The sequence below is a fragment of the Salvelinus alpinus genome, chromosome 16, assembly GCF_045679555.1.
Source record: "Salvelinus alpinus chromosome 16, SLU_Salpinus.1, whole genome shotgun sequence".
NCBI classification, from domain to species: domain Eukaryota; kingdom Metazoa; phylum Chordata; class Actinopteri; order Salmoniformes; family Salmonidae; genus Salvelinus; species Salvelinus alpinus.
The window spans coordinates 5400987-5424156 of record NC_092101.1 but is presented as its reverse complement, the minus strand read 5'-3'; the positions used below and the strand labels follow the sequence as shown (position 1 = coordinate 5424156).

General features: G+C 45.1%; 1 protein-coding gene across 1 annotated transcript in view; it reads right to left on the bottom strand.

The window, feature by feature from the left end:
- Positions 1–23170, bottom strand: part of LOC139540679 (nuclear receptor subfamily 5 group A member 2-like) — a 110925-nt gene that overhangs the window by 29616 nt on the left and 58139 nt on the right. The window contains exons 6-7 of the mRNA XM_071344531.1: positions 22726–22845; positions 16722–16869 (exon numbers count right to left, since the gene is read on the bottom strand). Of these exons, the coding sequence (XP_071200632.1) occupies positions 16722–16869; positions 22726–22845 (268 nt within the window). The remainder of the gene's footprint in view (positions 1–16721; positions 16870–22725; positions 22846–23170) is intronic.

The window sequence follows — 23170 nt, the reverse complement described above, 5'->3', positions numbered from 1 at the left end:
ACAAGATCATCAGGTGCTTGAGCTGAGATCATTTCATTCATTGAAATAAAAATAGGTAGATGTAATATTATCTGCTTCCAATGGGGTAAGAAATTCTGACTAGGTAATGTCAGATGGTACGTGTATTTTCATGATAAATGTACCGGTTTCATGAATGTACAAGATCACGAGGCTTTTTCCAAGATAATCACATTTTTGTTTTAAAAAAAGTAGGTTCGAATTATTTGCTTCAAGTGGGTAAAAAATTCTGACTAGGTAACATAAGATAATGTAAAACATTAAAATTAAAACTAAAATCATTGTTTCAAAAATAGCTAGCATTTTACAATTGTTTTATTATTTATATTATCTTTTATTTATTTTGCCCCCTGCTCTCCACTGGGCCCTGGGTAGCCTGTCCTCTCCTCCATGCCCTGGCAGGCCTCAGCCAATAATTGATGGAGAGCAGAAGCTAGCGGATTGGCTATAATAGTGCTGCTGCTGCACCCATTGTGAAACATTAGCATCGTAGCGGATACCATGTACTGCACATAATGATAACCTCAAGCTGGGGCTACGGGGACCTCCAGTCATGTAAACAACTATTCTGATGCTGCTCTATAGGCCCACTACAGGGCCCCCCTCCTCCCTACACACATGCACACAAACACACACGCGCTAGGCGTTGGACGGCTTGTGTGTGTAATGAACTTAAGTCCATTGATCGGGAATGAGAGGCGTTGCGAGCGGTCTGCTTGTCCCAGCAGGACCTGCGCAGCGCTCATAAATGTTTGAGTGGGCCCACGCTCTGCTCCTTATGCACTTCTGTTCCTGTTTAGGTATCCGCTTCAAATGAATCCGCTTCAATTCAGGTGATGGACAGCTTGGGGTTAGGAGGAGTGATTATTTCAATATTTCTCCCTAATTTTTGTTCGAGGCAGGGTGGGTTTGAAGAGACTTTGGTGTGGAAAAGTTACACATAAACACTTAAATATGGCCAAATGCCTTGCGAACAGCACCCGGGAGAGAAAAAATGCTGGCCTGGAAAAAATCCAGCCTTGCAAATATGTTTGTATGTTCATTTGTTTCCCTGCAATGTTGTTCTCTCATGTTCTCATACAAAAGTGCATCCTGTCAACAGAAGCCCAGAAGGCCCAAACGGCCCCAGCCGAAGAATAGGTATTATAATATATAGATATTATGATAGCATTGTCTATCGACGATGAATGACAGTCGATGGTGACGACATCGTGATGTGACAGACGATGGTTTAGCGCAGGGGTAGGCAACCCTGGTCCTGGAGTGCCGCAGGCACTTCATGTTTTTCATTTAACCGACCTGGAAGACCAGGTGTGTTGAATTTAGGCAATCAATGAACTGATCAATTAACTCAGTCTGTCAGGTGTGGTGCCTAGTTGGAACAAAATCCTGCAGTACCTGTGGCACTCCAGGATCAGGGTTGCCTACCCACGGTTTAGACTATTTGAACTTGACTGGCACCGTGCAGTGAAGAACGGAGTTCTATCTCAAAAAAGTTGTTTGAATAGCCTAAAAATGTAAGGTAGCGAGGGTACTAATAATGAGAGAGAACAGACAATATCAATACACGATGACAAGTTTCTTATTAAGAAAGAAATGATCCATGCAGGCCGGGAAAATCCTTGCATGAAAGGTTGAAAACCAATAACCATCCTTCTACTAGGCCTATCATAAATGCTTTAAGACAAGTTACAGTTATGAACAGTTGCTTGTTTCCCAAAAATTCTAGCCTAAGGTGTGCTCTAAAGTTGCCGCTTTTAAAAAGAACAACAATGAAAGTCTATAGGACAAGAGAGTTTTTTAGGACAAAAAGAAACGGAATAGAGCTAAGCACAGGCAAAATCCTAGACGTTAACCTGGTTCAGTCTGCTTTCCAACAGACACTGGGAGATACATTCACGTTTCAGCAGGACAATAACCTAAAACACAAGGCCAAATCTATACTGGAGTTGCTTACCAAAAAGACAGTGAATGTTCCTGAGTGGTCAGAGTAACAGTTTTGACTTAAACCTGCTTGAAACTCTATGGCAAGACCTGAAAATGGCTGTTTAGCAATGATCAACAACCAATTTGACAGAGCTTGAAGAATTCTGAAAATAATGGGAAAATGTTAAACAATCCAGGTGTGGAAAGCTCTTAGAGACTTACCCAGAAAGAGTCGCAGCCGTAATCGCTGCCAAAGGTGCTTCTACAAAGTATTGACTCAGGGGTGTGAATACTTATGTAAATTAGATCATAATCACGATAGGACAAAGGTTGACATCGGCCAACCATAGTGCACATATCACTTAGGAAGCATCTGACTTGTCGGGAGCATGTTCTCGGGGCTCGCGGTGATGCAGGGGTCTAACCAGGAGGCAAACACAGCCTTATGCAGCCCTGGTAATAAAAGTTGAGCATTGATTTTCTGTAGCTGCTTGTAACTGTTAATGTTGATACATCAATAGCCGCGCAAGGAAAGCACCGGAGCTTAATGGGAGGGCCGAGAATGTTAGAGATACGGCGGAGGTGTCTGCCACTAAATCACAGAATCTATCCCGACGATCGATAAGACAGTAACTACAAGTGTCCCTCTGCTTTCCTAATGTTTTATAATAAACTGACAGGCTTGTAATAAGGCCTAGGATAGAGGGAGCGCAACGGTTTCTCCCTGCACCAACATCAATAGCTCATTCGCCCTTAAATCACACCCGGCGGAAGGAAGAGGAGGAAAGAAGGAGAGGGAAGAAGGGAAGAGGATGTTTTTTCATGAGAAAACTTTACAGGGCATCTGTCTGCTCAGTGTGGCCCCTGCATGGCCCACTAAAGCTGGACAGTGTTTTGATGAAAGCGGACAAAGATTGCAGGACATTCGCTGTAGTACTCTCTGCCTGTCGTCTGTAGTGTGAGTTAAGATTGCGTTAAATTCTACTGCATCCGAACAGATATTATGGTTGTGTTGGATAGGCCTCCAGTTCTCATCAGTTTTTTAGTGGATGGGATTGTAGTCCAGTCTACACACTAAAGTAGCAGTTCCTGAAACTGTTAGGAAGTTGATGTAGCAATGTTTTTGTCTGTTTGTGTCTGGGGTTGGAAGCAAAATTATTTCCCAATCTTTTCGTTCTAAACAGAACCATATTTATTTTTCTTCCGTTCCACTGTTCTGACCAGCAAAAAAAGTTCTGACCCGGTTCGAACCAAAGAAAGTTACGGTTTGCATTGTTCGTTTCTGTTCCTTTATAAACCTCTGACATCTACATTGTTTTACATTTAGCTCAACATTAAATTACTTCACCAATGGATAGAGCAGCTTGCTATGGAGCGGGCAAACTATGTACAGTGCATTCGGAAAGTATTCAGACCTCTTGAATTTTTTAACATTTTGTTACATTACAGCCTTATTCTTAAATGGATTAAATTGTTGTTTTTCTTCAACAATCTACACACAATACCCCAAATGTATTAAAAATAAAAAACTGAAATATCAAATTCACATTTTACAAATATTCAGACCCTTTACTTAGTACTTTGTTGAAGCGCCTTTGGCAGCGATTACAGCCGCGAGTCTTCTTAGAGGGTGTAGGGTGCCGTCTTTCGGATGGGACGTTAAACGGGTGTCCTGACTCTCTGAGGTCATTAAAGATCCCATGGCACTTATCGTAAGAGTAGGGGTGTTAACCCCGGTGTCCTGGCTAAATTCCCAATCTGGCCCTCAACCATCACGGTCACCTAATAATCCCCAGTTTACAATTGGCTCATTCATCCCCCTCCTCTCCCCTGTAACTATTCCCCAGGTCGTTGCTGCAAATGAGAACGTGTTCTCAGTCAACTTACCTGGTAAAATAACGGTAAAATAAAATAAAATTTAAAAAAAGATATGACGCTACAAGCGTGGCACACCTGTAGTTGGGGAGTTTTCCCCATTATTTTCTACAGATCCTCTCTAGCTCTGTCAGGTTGGATGGGGAGCGTCGCTGCACAGCTATTTTCAGGTCTCTCCAGAGATGTTCGATTGGGTTCAAGTCCGAGCTCTGGCTGGGCCACTCAAGGACATTCAGAGACTTGTCCGGAAGCTACTCCTGCGTTGTCTTGGCTGTGTGCTTAGGTTGATGTCCTGTTGGAAGGTGAACCTTCACCCCAGTCTGAGATCCTGAGCGCTCTGGAGCAGATTTTCATCAAGTATCTCACTGTACTTTTCTCCGTTCATCTTTCCCTCGATCCTGACTAATCTCCCAGTCCCTGCTGCTGAAAAACATCCTCACAGCATGATACCGCCATGCTTCACCGTATAGATGGTGCCATGTTTATTCCAGATGTGACGCTTCGCATTCAGACCAAATAGTTCAATCTTGGTTTCATCAGACCCGAGAATCTTGTTTTTCATGGTCTGAGTCCTTTAGGTGCCTTTTGGCAAACTCCAAGCAGGCTGTCAGGTGGCTTTTACTGAGGAGTGGTTTCCGTCTGGCCACTCTACTTTAAAGGCCTGATTGGTGAGTGCTGCAGAGATGGTTGTCCTTCTGGAAGCTTCTCCCATCTCCACAGAGGAACTCTGGAGCTCATTTGGGTTCTTGGTCACCTCCCTGACCAAGGCCCTTCTCCCCCGATTGCTCAGATTGGCCAGACGGCCAGCTCTAGGAAGAGTCTTGGTGTTTCCAAACTTCTTCCATTTAAGAATGATGGAGGCGACTGTGTTCTTGGGGACCTTCAATGCTGCAGAAATGTTTTGGTACCCTTCCCCAGACCTGTGCCTCGACACAATCCTGTCTCGGAGCTCTACGGGCAATTCCTTCGACTTCATGGCTTGGTTTTTGCTCTGACGTGTACTTTCAACTGCGGGACCTGCTATAAACAGATGTGTGCCTTTCTAAATAATGTCCAATCAATTGAATTTACCACAGGTGGACTCCAATCAAGTTGTAGAAACATCTCAAGAATGATCAATGGAAACAGGATGCACCTGAGTTTAATTTCAAGTCTCATAGCAAAGGGTCTTAATACTAAATAAGGTATTTCAGTTTTTTTTTTTTATTACATTTGGAAGAATATCTAAAAACCTGTTTTCACTTTGTCATTATGGGGTAATGTGTGTAGATTGACGAGGAAAATGTTTTATTTCATTGATTTTAGAATAAGGCTGTAACGTAACAAAATGTCGAGGGGTCTGAATACTTTCCAAATGCATTGGACAGACAAGTGTGGTGTAGGGTGTGAGATGTGACTGAAATTTTGCGGGTGAGAAGAGCACTGGGCATCTTGTTGTTATGACATGCATTATCTGAATTCGGACCACAGAATTATACCTACAGCGGAGCGGCTTCTATGAAGGAACTTTGAATACCTTTGAACATCAGAGAGTTGGCTTAACTAACGTTGGACCAGAGCTAGGCCTTGATCATGACTCTCAGTTCCATTACATTACACATAATGCCACGTAGCGTTTTCCTGAACTAGACCAGAGGTAGCTAAGTTAGCTTGCTAACAGGCTTGTGTGTAAAGAGCGGCACCCGAATTAAAATACACATTTTTGTAGTTAATAAATCCAATGTGAAACGTGATAACTATAGTATCCTTACCTATCATTAAAAAAGTTAAAAATCTCTCTCCCTAATTTCTGAATCATGCTTGTAACGTAAGTAGCTATAGTAGACTATGCTTCGGAGGGAGGAGCACAGGCAGGTAGCTTACACACACACACTGGCAAAGATTTTCAGCTGGCAGGCAGACACTTGAATACGTTTTTAAGTGACAAAGTGAGGGCTTTGCATAAGCGCTTTTTGTGGGACTGGAAAAAAACTCCCAGAATGTAAAAAACGTTATTAACCAGTTACCATGCTTTTAAAATAATGGTTCTGTTCCAGAACAGTATAGATCACTTTCGTTCTCAGTTCTGGTTCTGTTCCTCTAAAATGTTGGTTATTTTACAGTTTTTGGTAGTGTTCCCTGAACCGGTTCCAACCTCTGGTTTGTGTTATCATACAGTATCTTCACTACATTTAATGGAAAGGAGTGTTTAAAACAGGCTGTACCTGTATTCATTCCCAGAAAATTTGCATAATCTAAAAATCAAATGCATAATGTATTTTGCTAACACACTGAACTAGGCTCTATTATTTCTCTCAGGACCCCCTTGTAACACAATTATGATGTGTGTGTTTCCCCCCCCCCCCCCATTATCACAACTTTATCAGCAGAAAGTGCTAGGGTCCAGCGTTTTACAAATCCCTCTAAACAAACTCTCAGATTCTTCTAGTCAAATTTCTGATAATCCTACTTGTGTGACAAGCGATAAAAACGTGTACACATAATCACGGAATAAAAACCAGTAGGGTATCATATAAGACATAAAAAGAGAGGGAAAGGGTAGAGCGATAGTTGTAGATAGGAGTGATACATGGGGAGATACAGGTAACCGCCAAAATAAAGGAAACACTCGAGTAAATGAACAATAGAAAGTACTGTACATTGAAAGCAGGTGCTTCCACACAGGTGTGGTTCCTGAGTTAATGAAACAATTAACATCCCATTATGTTAAGGCTGCACCTAGGGGTCTCAAAGGAGCATAGAGGGTTTAAAGAGTGTGTGTGTGTGCGTCCCTTCAATAGAGTACCAGACACTTGTAGAATCTATGCCAAGGCGCATTGAATCTGTTCTGGCGGCTGGTGGTGGCCCAATGTCCTATTAAGATATGTTATGTTGGTGTTTCCTTCATTTTGGCAGTTAACTGTAGGAGCCGAGTATTGAAATCGAGGCCGGAATCGGGGCTTAATTTCCAGAGCGTTCTGAATGTAAGGCAAAAGGGAGAGAATGTAAGGCAAGAGCTACAATTTTGCCCCAAACTCCTTTTTTAATCAACAACAGGCTGAATCTGAATCAGTCATGGCCATTAATAGTGGCAACATGGAGATCTGGTGCTTTTACAGCTTGATAAAGTCTGAAAGCTTTTTAGAAGGTCTCAATACAGAGCTTGCTTTTCAAAGTGGGAGCCCGACAACGATCAACCGTGGGTTTGCTTTTTTACAAAGAGAGAGGGGTGAAAATCAGGAAATACTAGATTCATTGCTCAAGGGTTGCTGCTACCTTGTACTGTTAAAATAAAGGAAAATGTCAGGACACTCAACTAGAAGCCAATTGAGGATTTTGCGGTGACTAAGTTCAGGCGTATGTCAAGAAAGCATTTTTAGGCAAGTCTCATGTGGCTCAGTTGGTAGATCATGGTACGAAACTGGTACGAAAAAGTATGTAAAATATGCTCTGGATAAGAGTGTCTGCTAAATAAAAAATGTAACCAAAAAAAAGTACCAAAACTGAAGAGAAGTGAGAAGATATTGAGGGAATATGTTTGAGAAGTCAGCACACACACCCCATCGTGGTTTATATGGGTATTGATCACGTTGACGCCACACGCGACTTCCCCGCCTCCAAATGTTAATCAATCCTGACTGAATTCCAAATGATTTGATTCGTTTCAGGAAATGAATATTTGCGGGGCATTATGTGAGCCCGGGTTGTGCATGCATTAGTGAACTCCCCAACTCATTGGCCGGGATCAGAGCATTGATTGGGGAAGCAGAGGAGCAAGGCTTGTAGCTTAATTAGGACATACCTGTCTGGGAATTACATGTTTTCTTCTCGCTTTCAGGGAGCAGTGTATGTGTGTGTGCCTGCATGCGTGTTGTGAGAGAGAGAGAAAATGAATTTTTTCTTTCAACAGGGTTTACCACATTTGTGTTGTTTCAGCAGATTGGTGTCTGACCTCGTGGAACCCAGAGCGAGAGGCTTCACGTGATGTGCTAAACATGTTAATGAGAGGTGCTAGCTAGCGCAGGGGAGAGGGCGGAAGGGTGGAGGGGATGAGAGGAAGGGAGGGAGAGAGGGGAGGTGGGGTGGGCGGAAGGGTTGAGACAGGTTATTCCAGAACTGATTTCAGATCAGATCTATTCAAACGTCTGAAGAGAGAAGGAAACTGTGGTGTAATACCTTTTTTGCACTATTGGTTAGAGCCTGTAAGTAAGCAAATCGCTGTGAGGTCTACACCTGTTGTATTCGGCGCACGTGACAAATAAGCTTTGATTTGATTTGATTTGACTGTATGTTTAAAGTTCCATTGAAAATGATTCAGTATCTCCCATTTGTTTTATTTTTAGGTGGGAGGATCCCCAAATCAACAGCAAAAGGCTGCCAGCATCCCCCAAAAACTTCAGCTCTTTCGGCAAGGGTGCAAAGGAGATGGGAAGGGACCCGCCTACATATTCTTATTCTAGTAAGGGGAAACACTCCTCGTAAGACTTGAATGGAACACAATCAGTCATCCGAGGACCTTTACTCCTATAGTTTGTTCTGCTTCTTTTAGAAAAGGAGCAGAAAAGGGGCCAGATTGTAGTCGTGTTATTTAGTGCTCTGCCCACAAATCTGGCCCCCGTTGGGATCACTTACCAGCGCAGCCTGGCTATCCCTGGCTTTCCTCGCCTCTGACAAGTTATGACTGGGGCGGCCTCACACAATTACACATGACAGAGGCTGACCTCGAGACGCGGGGTCACTGCAGAACTCCTGCACTCTGCACTCTTATGCCACTATTGCCGCATCTGGCATTTAACACACACACACACACACACACACAAACAGATACACACACACAGATACACACACATATGCACAGGCACGTATGCAGGTATGTATGCGAGCAAAACATGCACGCACACACACAGACACATACGCACAGTGTTTTGCACATGCACTCAAGCACGCGCACGAACTGTGCTTGCACCTTGCGTTGACGTGGTTGTCATCATCCGATCGCTATCCGATCGAGATTTGTTGCGTCTAATAAAATGTGTCCGCCCACTTCATCCATAGTGTGACCAGATTCCCTGGTCCCTCCCTGTACGCAAATTAATCCAACTTGCCTTGGACCTCCTGTTATGACACCAGCTGTATAGACTGACAGAAAAACAGCACACTTTTATAGCCAATAGTTTTATACTCTCATCATCACAGCTTACTTTTGTTATCCAACGGTTTAAGACTTGACGTAATAGGCTACTGTCCCGATAACCTCGACCTGTCCACAGATGTACACATAAATATTCGGAGAATCCCTAAAAATTTCACCAAGCAAATGAGCTGAGGATTTGTGTCCAAAAACAATGATGACACTTAGGCCTTATGCACACAGTAAGAACAGAAACAGGTTACGTTACAGAGTAGGCTACAAAGTGCATGTCTGAATGGTGCAATGCATTATCCAAACAGGCCTGGACAGGGTTTACATACACTACACGGCCAAAACTATGTGGACATCCCTTCAAATGAGTGGATTTGGCTATTTCAGCCACACCCGTTGCTGACAGGTGTATAAAATCAAGCACGCAGCCATGCAATCTCTACAGACAAACATTGGCAGTAGAATTGCCCGTACTGAAGAGCTCAGTGACTGAACAACACAGATAACACAATCACTTCAAAGTGAAGCTGGAACGACTGTAAACTAGCTGCACTTTGTTTTGTTTTACTTGTTTTTCTATGGATATTTCTTTGTATGTATCCATAAAGAATGATGCCGATTCATGATTTCGACTGGCTGAGAAAATCTGCCTGCCTGTCTGTCTCATCCCGACTCGCGACAAGTTCATTACTACTATGGGACAGCTGGAGATCGAATTTGAATATTGAAACAATGTTGCAAATGTCGGAGAGACAGACAGGTTAATACAAATCTCTGCATGCACACACACACACACACACACACACACACACACACACACACACACACACACACACACACACACACACACACACACACACACACACACACACACACACACTTTTTCTTGACACCACCACCCACCAAGACAAGTGACTCTTCCCAGGTCAAAAGTGATGGTCTATCCTCCTCTTTATCGACAGCCAGTTTTACAAAGAGTCCGGCGGTGAGCGACAGTGACTGATCACGCTGACATTGACTGATCACGCTGGAGTCGGCACGCTGATAGAAAGAGCAGGGGTTGGAGCTATTGGGCTAGGCTCATGTCAGGCCAGGGGAAATGTACCTTTGATTTCCTTTAAAAGGCTTCATTTGTAAAGGGCTTAAGAGAGGGCTGCGTTTAGGAGAAAGGGCCTGTCCAGGATTGATGCCTGTATGTTCATCGGAGCTGCATTTGACCTTGTGTGGCAAGTTTGTGGAGCAGTGTGTGTGTGTGTGTGTGTGTGTGTGTGTGTGTGTGTGTGTGTGTGTGTGTGTGTGTGTGTGTGTGTGTGTGTGTGTGTGTGTGTGTGTGTGTGTGTGTGTGTGTGTGTGTGTGTGTGTGTGTGTGTGTGTGTGTGTGTGTGTGCCAAATCAAACCCAAATCTAATTTACTTGTCACATACACACTTTACAGCAGGTATAAAAGGTGCAGCGAAATGCTTATGTGCTGGATCCCTCAACAATGCCCGTATATTAATCAATAATCAATAATAACGATGAAAAGAGTCAAGTCAAAAATGACAAGTAGTAAAATGAATAGAAGCGGTAGTGTGCATATGTGGGTGGGTGCGTGCGTGGTTAACCTGTCTCACACACACGCGGCCTTGGACTGACTGCTGCTTTTACCTCACATCGATCTCTACCTTTCGGTGATCAGAATTCTACCGGGCATCTCTGAAATAGCGAGCCCCTGACAAAAGTAGCCTTTAAAAGATGTCTAAACATTGAAATTCAATTCAATCTAAATCTGTTGTATATGCTTGAATATACTTGGTTTTGAGTAACACTAATCTAAACTAGAGAATTAACTGTCAATAAAAGGTTAGAGTGACACCAACTACTGTATATTATAAACTGGGTGGTTCAAGCCCTGAATGCTGATTGGCTCAAAGCTGTGGTATATCAGACTGTATACCATGGGTATGACAAAACATTTATTTCCACGGTTCTAATTACGTTGGTAACCAGTTTATAATAGCAATAAGGCACCTCGGGGGGTTTGTGGTATATGGCCAATATACAGCTAATGGCTGTATCCAGGCGTTGGAGTATTCCACATATACCACATCTCCTCGGGCCTTATTGCCTAATTAACTTGTTACTATATAAGCAGTGCACAAATGTCAAAACACGAATGCTCTCACGAGTTCTACCCATTTGATAGCTAGTCCAAATTTGCTGGTCGAAAATATAGCTGGTTAAAATTTGTGAGGTGCAGCTGACAACAAAAAAAAGGGCGCTCCACTTGATAGCTTATTGGTACAAGTGATGGTCACCTACAGTGGGGAGAACAAGTATTTGATACACTGCCGATTTTGCAGGTTTTCCTACTTACAAAGCATGTAGAGGTCTGTAATTATTATCATAGGTACACTTCAACTATGAGAGACGGAATCTAAAACAAAAATCCAGAAAATCACATTGTATGATTTTTAAGTAATTAATTTGCATTTTATTGCATGACATAAGTATTTGATACATCAGAAAAGCAGAACTTAATATTTGGTACAGAAACCTTTGTTTGCAATTACAGAGATCATACGTTTCCTGTAGTTCTTGACTAGGTTTGCACACACTGCAGCAGGGATTTTGGCCCACTCCTCCCTACAGATCTTCTCCAGATCCTTCAGGTTTCGGGGCTGTCGCTGGGCAATACGGACTTTCAGCTCCCTCCAAAGATTTTCTATTGGGTTCAGGTCTGGAGACTGGCTAGGCCACTCCAGGACCTTGAGATGCTTCTTACGGAGCCACTCCTTAGTTGCCATGGCTGTGTGCTTCGTGTCGTTGTCATGCTGGAAGACCCAGCCATGACCCATCTTCAATGCTCTTACTGAGGGAAGGAGGTTGTTGGCCAAGATCTCGCGATACATGGCCCCATCCATCCTCCCCTCAATACGGTGCAGTCGTCCTGTCCCCTTTGCAGAAAAGCATCCCCAAAGAATGATGTTTCCACCTCCATGCTTCACGGTTGGGATGGTGTTCTTGGGGTTGTACTCATACTTCTTCTTCCTCCAAACACGGCGAGTGGAGTTAGACCAAAAAGCTCTATTTTTGTCTCATCAGACCACATGACCTTCTCCCATTCCTCCTCTGGATCATCCAGATGGTCATTGGCAAACTTCAGACAGGCCTGGACATGCACTGGCTTAAGCAGGGGGACCTTGCGTGCGCTGCAGGATTTTAATCCATGACGGCGTAGTGTGTTACTAATGGTTTTCTTTGAGACTGTGGTCCCAGCTCTCTTCAGGTCATTGACCAGGTCCTGCCGTGTAGTTCTGGGCTGATCCCTCACCTTCCTCATGATCATTGATGCCCCACGAGGTGAAATCTTGCATGGAGCCCCAGACCGAGGGTGATTGACCGTCATCTTGAACTTCTTCCATTTTCTAATAATTGCGCCAACAGTTGTTTCCTTCTCACCAAGCTGCTTGCCTATTGTCCTGTAGCCCATCCCAGCCTTGTGCAGGTCTACAATTTTATCCCTGATGTCCTTACACAGCTCTCTGGTCTTGGCCATTGTGGAGAGGTTGGAATCTGTTTGATTGTGTGTGGACAGGTGTCTTTTATACAGGTAACGAGTTCAAACAGGTGCAGTTAATACAGGTAATGAGTGGAGAACAGGAGGGCTTCTTAAAGAAAAACTAACAGGTCTGTGAGAGCCGGAATTCTTACTGGTTGGTAGGTGATCAAATACTTATGTCATGCAATAAAATGCAAATTAATTATTTAAAAATCATACAATGTGATTTTCTGGATTTTTGTTTTAGATTCCGTCTCTCACAGTTGAAGTGTACCTATGATAAAAATTACAGACCTCTACATGCTTTGTAAGTAGGAAAACCTGCAAAATCGGCAGTGTATCAAATACTTGTTCTCCCCACTGTATCTATGTAAACACACACACACACACACACACCCATCGTTGGAGGAACTTGTGATCCCGTACAGAACCAGTATTCACAAAACATCTCAGAGCAGGAGTGCTGATCTAGGATCAGGTCCCTCTTTGTCCATGTAATCTTCATCATTATGATCTAAAAGGAAAAACTGATCCTCTGACATGCTTTAGGAATACGGGCCCAGGTAGCGTGTATAGGAGCAATAGAGCGAGAGTGTTTCACCTCATGTTGCCTCCTAAATTCACCCAGCACCGGCACAGGAGTAGTTTCATGCCTCATTTCATTAACTCCCTATTAATTGGCTCCTCAGCTGGAGTTGATGAACTCCAGTACACACAGTATACAAACACACAGAGACACGCACACACTGTATAGTAAAACGTACACCTACAGACACGCGTGCATTCGCATGTATATAAAAACACACACGCACACACTCCTCTCGACTGTGGGATGATATTAATCAGAGCACTTCTAATCTCCTGGCTTAATGTTGGTTTCCCGTTTTCTCTCCGTAGCGAACCGTCTCGCGTTCACAGGGGCCCAGGCAGCGCGGAGAACACGCACTGCCGGGGGCGATACACATCCCTCAGGTGAGCCTTTCATTATGGATGATGTTTCCGCCAAATTATTTAGACCATCAACCCCCCAGACCCCCCCATCACACCCTCCCAGCCTCCCCTCTCACCCGCCCCTCTGCCACAAACACCCAATAACACAAACATTAATCTCACTAGCTCTGAGCACGGCAAGTCGGCCAGGAGGAAAGCATTTCATTAAGGGGCTTGTGCGAGGGTTGGGGAAGTAAAGCCCTTTTCCAGGTGGGACTGAAGCGTGGGGAGGAAAGGGGGAGAAGTGGAGGAGTGCAGAGGGGTTGGGGGAGGGTCTGCGTTTATTCAAAGGCTTGCTGTTCACTTAGCGATTCCAGGTGGTCAACATAAGCCCCTTGTAAATTGGAGGCGAGAACATGCACACGCACGCACGCACGCGCGCACAAACAAACAAACCCACACACAGACACGCACACACACTCACACACACACCTATGTGCTGAGTTCAGATGTGGAAATGCAAGTGATATGATAATACTTGTTGACAAACAGCCGAGCACATTACAATTCCAGCAATCTTTCCTGGCAGTAACCATCAACCCTGGACGTCTGTCTTTGATAGGAGAAACCAGTGTCCACAGTGGGGCTGAGCATATTACCTTGACTTCAAATGACTTCATTAATGAATGATGTTAAACTACGGGAGTGAGGAGGCATAAGTTACGAACGGGAAACGGTGAGGAAAGTCCCATGGCTGACCAACAAACACACATACAGAGAATATGAGAATATTGAACATTTCTTAGGTGTGTGTGGTGTGTTTGTCTGTGCTTGTCTCCGTGTGTGTGTGTGTGGGGGGGGGGGGTGTATTGTGTGTGTGTATGTGTCCGACCACTCCTGTCTCAGCTTCCAGTATTTATGCTGCAATAGTTTATGCGTCGGGGTCTAGGGTCAGTCTGTTATATCTGGAGTATTTTTCCTGTCTCATCCGGTGTCCTGTGTGAATTGAAGTATGCTCCATCTAATTCTCTCTCTCTTTCTCTCTATTTTATTTATTTATTTCTCTCTCTCGGAGGACCTGAGCCCTAGGACCATGCCTCAGGACTACCTGGCCTGATGACTCCTTGCTGTCCCCAGTCCACCTGGTCATGCTGCTGCTCCAGTTTCAACTGTTCTGCCTGCGGCTATGGAATCCTGACCTGTTCACTGGACGTGCTACCTGTCCCAGACCTGCTGTTTTGGACTCTCTCTCTACCGCACTTGCTGTCTCTAACTCTGAATGATCGGCTATGAAAAGCCAATTGACATTTACTCCTGAGGTGCTGTCCTGTTGAACCCTCTACAATCACTGTGATTATTATTATCTGACCCTGCTGGTCATCTATGAACATTTGAACATCTTGGCCATGTTCTGTTATAATCTCCACCCGGCACAGCCAGACGAGGACTGGCCACCCCTCAGAGCCTGGTTCCTCTCTAGGTTTCTTCCTAGGTTCTGACCTTTCTAGGGAGTTTTTCCTAGCCACCGTGCTTCTACATCTGCATTGCTTGCTGTTTGGGGTTTTAGGCAGGGTTTCTGTACAGCACTTTATGACATCGGCTGAAGTAAAGAGGGCTTTATAAATACATTTGATTGATTGATTGATTGATCATGCAGCTGCCACAGTACCATGACCACACCACAACCTGCCATCAGGACAAACCACTGCATCCGCAACCCGTGCGACTGACCAAATGGCCAATCGGTTCCAGATAGGGTAAGTGTGTGTGTGCATGCGTGCGTCTATGTGTGTATGTTTCTATGCAGGGCTGGACTACCACATTTGGGGCTACCGGGCACCGATCACCTTTTGTAGGATTTACATTTTTTGAGGGGGAAAACAGCTAACTTCCTGGTTGAAAAAGCTAACATTTAAGGTTGAAAAAATGTGCAGTTTTATAATGCTATTCGAACTAGGCTGGTCACTCGAAACATACGTCAACTTCAGACGTTTTAAAAGGTCCTGTTGTCGTTGATATAATCCGTCCTTGGCGCTCACCCATTTTTTTTGTTGAGAATTGTGGTACAGCACTCGAACTTACAATGTTTAGAGCCAGAGCACACTGCTTCGACCACTGCGTCAAGGCTGTTCATAATGCTTTAGCAAGCAGGGAGAGTAGTTAATGATACGAAATGGAAGCAGCATTTTTTGTATTATTATTTAATTTTATGCTTTCCCCGAACCATAGCCCTAACTTTAACAGCTCGGAATTAATACCTGAACTTAACCTTTCGAGTTGTATTTGTTTTAACCCTGTAACCATGCGGAATGAAACCTATAACCGTGCTGAATTAATGAGTCAAAAATCGACGCTCATCCAATTACGTCAGATCCTGAAGTGAAACTATGAGATCAGGTTGATTCTACACATTTTGTCACGAGGCTAAGAGAAAATGTTGCTGTTTTAAAGCTAATTTCCTGATATTCTACACGTTTTGCCATGGGTCAGAGAGAAAAAATGTGCTGTTTTATAGCTAACATCACGCTATTGTTCACATTTTGCCATGAGGCTGAAAGAACATTTAGCAATTTTAAAACAAATGTTATACTATTCCTCACATTTTGCCATTAGCCCAAGAGAGAATTGAGCAGTTTTAAAGCTAATTTCCTGCAATTCTACACATTGTAATTGGGTTGTGGGCCCCCTGGAGATTGGGTGCCCCGGGGCACGTGCCCTGTGTGGCCGTTCGGTAATCCTGCCCTGTTTCTATGTGGCATTCATGACCAGTGTGTTGTAGTCTCGTTATCAGATGGGGAGAGTGATTATTTCTTTCCTGGCTGATATTGACCTTGTGAAGCAGTGTGCAATGTGATTGGCAGAGTGCAGAGGGACACTTTTTGGTAACCCCTCACTCCTTCTCTCCCCTTACTCACTAATACCCCTTTCCCCCCCCATCTCTGGCCCCATCTCTCTCCCAAAGTCATCCATACCTCACCTCACCGCTTCTCTCATCCCTTATCCCAAGACTCCCCATCCCTCACAAACAACCCTTTCCCTCCTCTTCCTACCTCACCCATCCTCCCTCCCCCTCACCTATAACCCCTTCCCCAATGTCCCTCCTCTCCCCCCTTCTCACTTCTCATCCATACCCCTATATATCCCTCCCCTCCCCCACACAGCCTCCATTTCTTCCCATCCCTGGGACTCACCCACACAGAACAACCCTCTCCCCCCCCGACCCGTTCAGCCTCCACCCTCTCCTCTCTCACCCAGCCTCCCTTGCCCGGCCTCCCCTCCCCTACCCAGCCTCTCCCCCCTCGTACTCACCCAAGCTGAACAGCACCAGGAACTTGAGGCAGACAAACTCCCTCTGGTCCAGCTGCAGAGAGCGCAGCTTGCCCACCAGCTCCTGGGCGTGGCTCATCAGGTTGTTGAGAGTGGCTCCAGCTTGGGAGGCGATTACAACGTAATCCACCTGCAGGAGAGGGGGGGGGGGGGAGCACACACAAGCTGTTAGACACTGTGGGGTACACACTAGGCCTCGTCGGACACACATATACGGTATCCGTATATGTCATTTGATCACTCTTTTGTTGCCGAGAATTCTCCTCGATCCCATGCAATTCAGTAGCATTCCCATAGAATATAACACACTCCTTTAGAGTGTGTGCTGAAGTTGAGGTGAGAGAAAGGTCTTGTCTGTGATGAAAGAACACTTTGAAGTCTCGTAGAATGATTGAACTCTTTTTGTTTATAAAGCCCTCCTGCATAAACTTCTGCCGTACCTCACTTCATTGTCAACTCATATTGTGTGTGGTATAGTAACATGTATTTTAATGTGTGTATGGATGTGTAGTTTAATGTGTATATTGTATATTGATGTGTATTGTTGTGCTAAACAGGACTCATCTGGAAAAGAGACCTTGGTCTCCGCATTGTCAGTTTTAGAATGGATGGCCAGTAATAAACTAGTCCTTAACATCTCTAAAACTGAGAGCATTGTATTTGATACAAATCATTCCCTAAGTTCTAGACCTCAGCTGAAACTGGTAATGAATGCCGTGGCTGTTGAGCAAGTTGAGGAGACTAAATTACTTGGTGTTACATTAGATTGTAAACTGTCATGGTCAAAACATATAGATTCAATGGTTGTAAAGATTTGGAGAGGTCTGTCCGTGATGAAGAGATGGTCTGCTTTTTCGACACCACACGACACAATGCAAGACGTGCAGGCTCTAGTTTCATCTTATCTTGATTACTGTCCAGTCATATGGTCAAGTGCTGCAAACAAAGACCTAGTTAAGCTGCAGCTGGTCCAGAACAGAGCGGCACGTTTTGCTCTTCATTGTAATCAGAGGGCTAATATCAATACTATGTGCACCAGTCTCTCTTGGCTAAGAGTTGAGGAAAGACTTGTTTTTATAAGAAATTGTTTGCATCGTCAACTTACACACCGCACTAATACACACACTTACCCCACCAAACATGCCACCAGGGGTCTTTTCACAGTCCCCAGGTCCAGAACAAATTCAAGGAAACGTACAATATTATACAGAGCCATGACTGCATGGTACTCCCTTCTATCTCATATAGCGCAAGTGAACAGCAAACCTGGTTTCCAAAAACAAATAAAGAAACATTGCAGCGGGACAACGCCTCTCCCCCATGTGACTTACTTGTTGTGTGTATGTACTGACATGTATGTGTAACTGAGAGATGCAAACACACACACACACACACACACACACACACTACATGTAAATGTTTTTAAATGTACGTAAAGTGTAAAGTATTTTGTCTGTAATGTCTTTTTCGTCATGTGTCGTACCCCAGTAAGACTAGATGTCGTCATTGGCGTCGGCTAATTGGGATCCTAATCAAGTGAAATAAAATTGAATCCCTGTCAAAATAAAGGTTAAATAAAACATTGAAATACCTTGACCGATGAGATGATGCATTTCTATACTACAGTATGCCTTATACAGCATATGTGTATGAAATTTCCCTTTGGCCAATCTGACAGTGTAAGATCCCGTCTCAATATGGGTGCAGTTAGCTTGCCGTTCTTACACAATAAGACAAACAATAAAATAAACAAGCAGGTAGACCCCTATAACTGTGTATCCATAGAAATTAGGAAGAATACAGTGTATGCCTTATAACGATACAGGGCCCTATGTCTCTAACAACAACAGCTAGATGCATCAGCATACAGTAGGCTGGCTATCTGGAGAGTTTCTCTCCCTCTCTTATGGAGGCTTATCGCTCTCACTGAACTGAAACTTCTGAACACAGACTCTAATGTGGTGGGGATTTAGTTCAAAGTTTGCCTCTCTCTCTCTCTCGCTCTCGCTCTCTCTCTCTCTCTCTCTCTCTCTCTCTCTCTCTCTCTCTCTCTCTCGCTCTCTCTCTCGCTCTCACTCTCACTCTCACTCTCTCTCTCTTTTTTCTAACATCTTTCCTACTTGCTCCCTCTTTCTCTGTCCTGATTCCACTCTTCCTGAAGCGTTTCTCATTTTCTCCCTCTTTCTCACTCTCCCAGCACTGTAGCACAATGTAGATTGCCAGCACAGCAGGGAGAGAGATACAGGGAGCGAGGGAGAGAGGAGTAAGAGAGAGAGGGAGAGGGCCGAAGGGCCGGGGCTGACTGCTGAATCATAATCACCCGCCGATAAACAGGGGGGGGGGACACACCCCCCTCTCTCCTCCCTCTCGCCTTCCCCGTCCTCTCCCCTCCTCTGCGTCTGGACGCGGGGTTTGGAGGCGGGGGCCGCGAGGGGCGAGGGGTGAGAGCGTGTGGGCCCCCCCGGATGTCCCCCAGGACCCCCCCACCCCTCCTCATGCTCTGGCCCCGGCACTGGCCCCATTGGCCCACCGCGAGCACTTTCAGGTGCACTTAATATCTGCAGCAGCAGCAAATTTGTCTGGGAGGCAAGTCCATAGCTGCCACTCACAGTAAGCAGGCCATATTAAATTTTTATATTTATTGACAATTCATTACCATAATTGACTGAGCCAGGGTTTCTCGAGGAAGGTAGACGGCTGCCTCCTAGGCTCGGGGAGGGGTCCCCGCGAGCTGCATTTGCAATTAAAACGGCCCAGATCGGAATTTATTTATTGTGTAAATAATGATGAGTAGAATTTTTTAAAGCATTGGGCTGGGAGGATTCCGAGATGTACACCAGCTTTTTTCCCCCTGCTTCTCGTCGCCTCTCCATCTCTCCTTTTCTCTCTATCTCTCTCTCAGCATCTCTCTCCCTTCTCTCCTCTCTCTTTCCATCTCTCCCTTCTCTCCTCTCTCTCTCTCTCTCTCTCTCTCTCTCTCTCTCTCTCTCTCTCTCTCTCTCTCTCTCTCTCTCTCTCTCTCTCTCTCTCTCTCTCTCTCTCTCTCTCTCTCTCTCTCTCTCTCTCTCTCTCTCTCCATCTCGCTCAGCATCTCTCTCCCTTCTCTCCTCTCTCTTTCCATCTCTCCCTTCTCTCCTCTCTCTTTCCATCTCTCTCTCTCTCTCTCTCTCTATCTCTCTCCCCTTCTTTCCCCTTCTCTCCCTCTGTCCTTTTTTGAGGTGGTGAAAATTAAGAGTCAGTGAAATGTCAACGCCCCCCCCCCCCCCCCCCCCCTAAAGTGTCAATCAACTGTGCATGAAATAACTTCAATGAAGGATTGGGCTCTTGGTGGCATTGGGTTATGGTTTCCTAGCCTTAGGTAAAAAACAAAAAAAACAATACCCTTATCTATCATCTCTATGTCTGCATATTATAAAGAATCATAGATCAACCTGTCATTAATACATCAAACAAAGGCAAACAAAATGGACATGGTTGCCAAATGACAAACGAGCATAGAAATGGGTAAAGACGGCTAATACGGTTGGGGGACTCATACAGCACAGTAAGTTGGGCCGTATAATAACAAAAATGTCGAAAGTTAAATTGCACGGAAAGTTGGATGAAAGTGTCTGCTAAATGACCACACTCTACTAATAACACTATGGCTCAAAGAAGACGAGTTAGTTGAAAAAGACAATGCCATTGAATAGCAGTGTAAACCTGCCCGAATAAATGAGTTCAGAGAATATTTTTTTTGCGATGCTTTAACATTTGCCTTTCATCTGCAAGTGCCATTTGATATCAAGCAATATCAAAGACGTATCTTGCGAGACCTTGCTTGTGCATTCATACTTCGACTGAACTGCCACACGGCCATAACCCTGTGTTTTCACATGACACCGGCAGTCACGTCTTGTGTTTGAGCCAAAGACAGTTCAGGTCAGTACAAGACAGGCCAAAGAGCTGTATAAATTAGACGTGAATGCTGTGTGATTATATATTGTGTCTGTTGCTACATCAGATTCCTCCGAAGGTCGGTGTACTGTGACTAAGGCTACCAGCTGACAGATAGGAGAGTGGAGGGCGGTGAGGGATCTGTATTCAAAGGGGGAAGAGGGGAGGAAGGGAGGAAGGGAGGGACAGTAGCATGTTCTGAAGCCCGTCCTCCCGGGGTGTCATGTGTCGCTCGCATTTCTCCTTTAATCCCCCATGGTGCACTTGGACCATTCCGACGACGGTTGGCAAAGCGGCCAAGACACAAATGCTCACGCAACGAGGTAACAGCGTGGAAGTGGTCGGGCATGCCCAAACCGGTCACTGGGTCAGGCCAGGGCACCGGTAACGCCAACCCGTGATCAACCCAACCACATCTCTGTTGCATTATCTGAGAGATACCGTAAGAGGCTGTTGAGTTCTGCCATAGTAACCGTATCCATGTGTTTTTGGTGGAGGTGTTGCTGGTAGTGATGGTGGTTGTGGTGGTGGGCCCTGGCTTTAAAGCAGTGCTGCTGTCACCTCTGGCTTCATGGAGAATAATAGGAGATAATGAACGGTTTGAGAGGCACTCCCCTCCTGTCTCCCACACCGGCCCCCCAACACCAGCTGTTCATTAACCAAAATATGCAAACGAGACCTGGTCCTCACCTCCCCTGACTCTTTCCCCCCTCCTCCTCCTCCTCCTTCACTGGCTCAGCCCTGCTCACAGCCAGCCTTCGCTAATCAAACACAGAGCAGCAGAGACACTGCTGGGAGTACGAGCCACCGCTCGGCACTCTGCACTGGACGTGGGAGGAGCGTGCGGGGGGGGGGGGGGGGGCAGTGACTCAGGGCACTCTGTGTGTGTCTGTGTCTGTGTGTGGGTTGGTGTATGTGTTGGTATATGTGGTCTGGTAAAATAGCAGTGATATGAAAACTCCCCCTCTCTTGCTCTGTCTCTCTTTCTGTTTCTCCGTCTCTCTCCCTACATGAACTCACACACACACAACAACTTCAACTTTCTGACCACTAATTATTGGAGGTCATCGGGAGAGCCACTCTTTTGTCCCCCCTCTCACAACATCCTCTTTTCCAAAATCACGTGAGTAAAGCTCATCTACAGTAAGTCTGTAGCTGTAAACTGTAGCTGTGGTCCCGTGTGGCTCAGTTGGTAGAGCATGGCGCTTGCAACGCCAGGGTTGTGGGTTCATTCCCCACGGGGGGACCAGGATGAATATGTATGAACTTTCCAATTTGTAAGTCGCTCTGGATAAGAGCGTCTGCTAAATGACTTAAATGTAAATGTAAATGTAAACAAAGGTAAAAACAACACTGCCTAACTCTACTCAGACCCTCCTCGCTTCGCCTCAATAGTAATGCCCCCATCTATTGTTGGAGAACATTTTGTTGAAGAGCAACGTTTTGGAAACACCCGCCCCATCAATAATTAAGCGTGCTCGTCTTGCTGACAGGCGTGCCGGGCATTCAGAGCCATATTCATAACGAGCAATTTCATTCCTCTTTCCCCCTCTCTTTATCTCCCTCTCTCTGTCTCTCGCTCTCTCTCTCTCTGCCAGTGGAGAAAAAGACTGAGGAATCACAGGTCCACTCTGTGTTGAGGGCCTCGTCAGGAGCCTCAGGCATCGGCCCTTGCCGGCTCCTCAGGGGCCCCGCAAAGGTAAATCATCATAGGCTTTTTTTTCTACCGCTATGACTCTACCGGCATGCTTAACCAAGCGCTTTATTTATTCGCCGTTTGGAGTCTTTGCTTGATGCAAAATAATAAAAATAAATAAATTGAAAATGCATAATTGATTATTCTGGTCACATTAGCTTATACCTATAAGCGTAATCTATTTTTAATGGAGCGGTGACTGCGCGGGGGCTGGCTTGGTCGATAGTGCTTTAAAGGGTGTTGATGTGCTCGCGCTGAGTGGCTGATGAGGTCTATGGGGAGGGTGTGGAGAGAAGGGGAGGTGCGTGTGGGGCAGGAAGGGGTGGGTGGAATTGGGGGAGTCAGGTGACTTACCTGCTGGCCGGTGACCAATAGGATGGAGCCTTCCTTGGCGTGCATCACCTGGCGGAAGATGTGGTCGAGGATGAGGAGCTCGCTCCAACAGTTCTGGAGGAGCTTCATTTGGTCGTCCACCTGATTATGACAAAAAGGTAGAGAAAGAGGAGATGAGGTCAGTTGTTGATGCTAATGCACATGCTATGCTAATGTGTCACGCTACATATATTTCCCCTCTTAAATAAAAAGGATACATAACGATGAATAAAAACCGCATCTTGACAAACGGTTAAAGATTTACGATGCTGCATTATTCTCTTAGTGAAAAGTTTTTGGGTGAAGCTTTACCACTTTTATGGTTTGACAAGTCGATACATCTTGGGGTAGATTGACTCGTATCAATTACTATTCCACAGGTGGAGGAAGACAACTTCACACGATACTGTAGTTTCACATAGTTTCC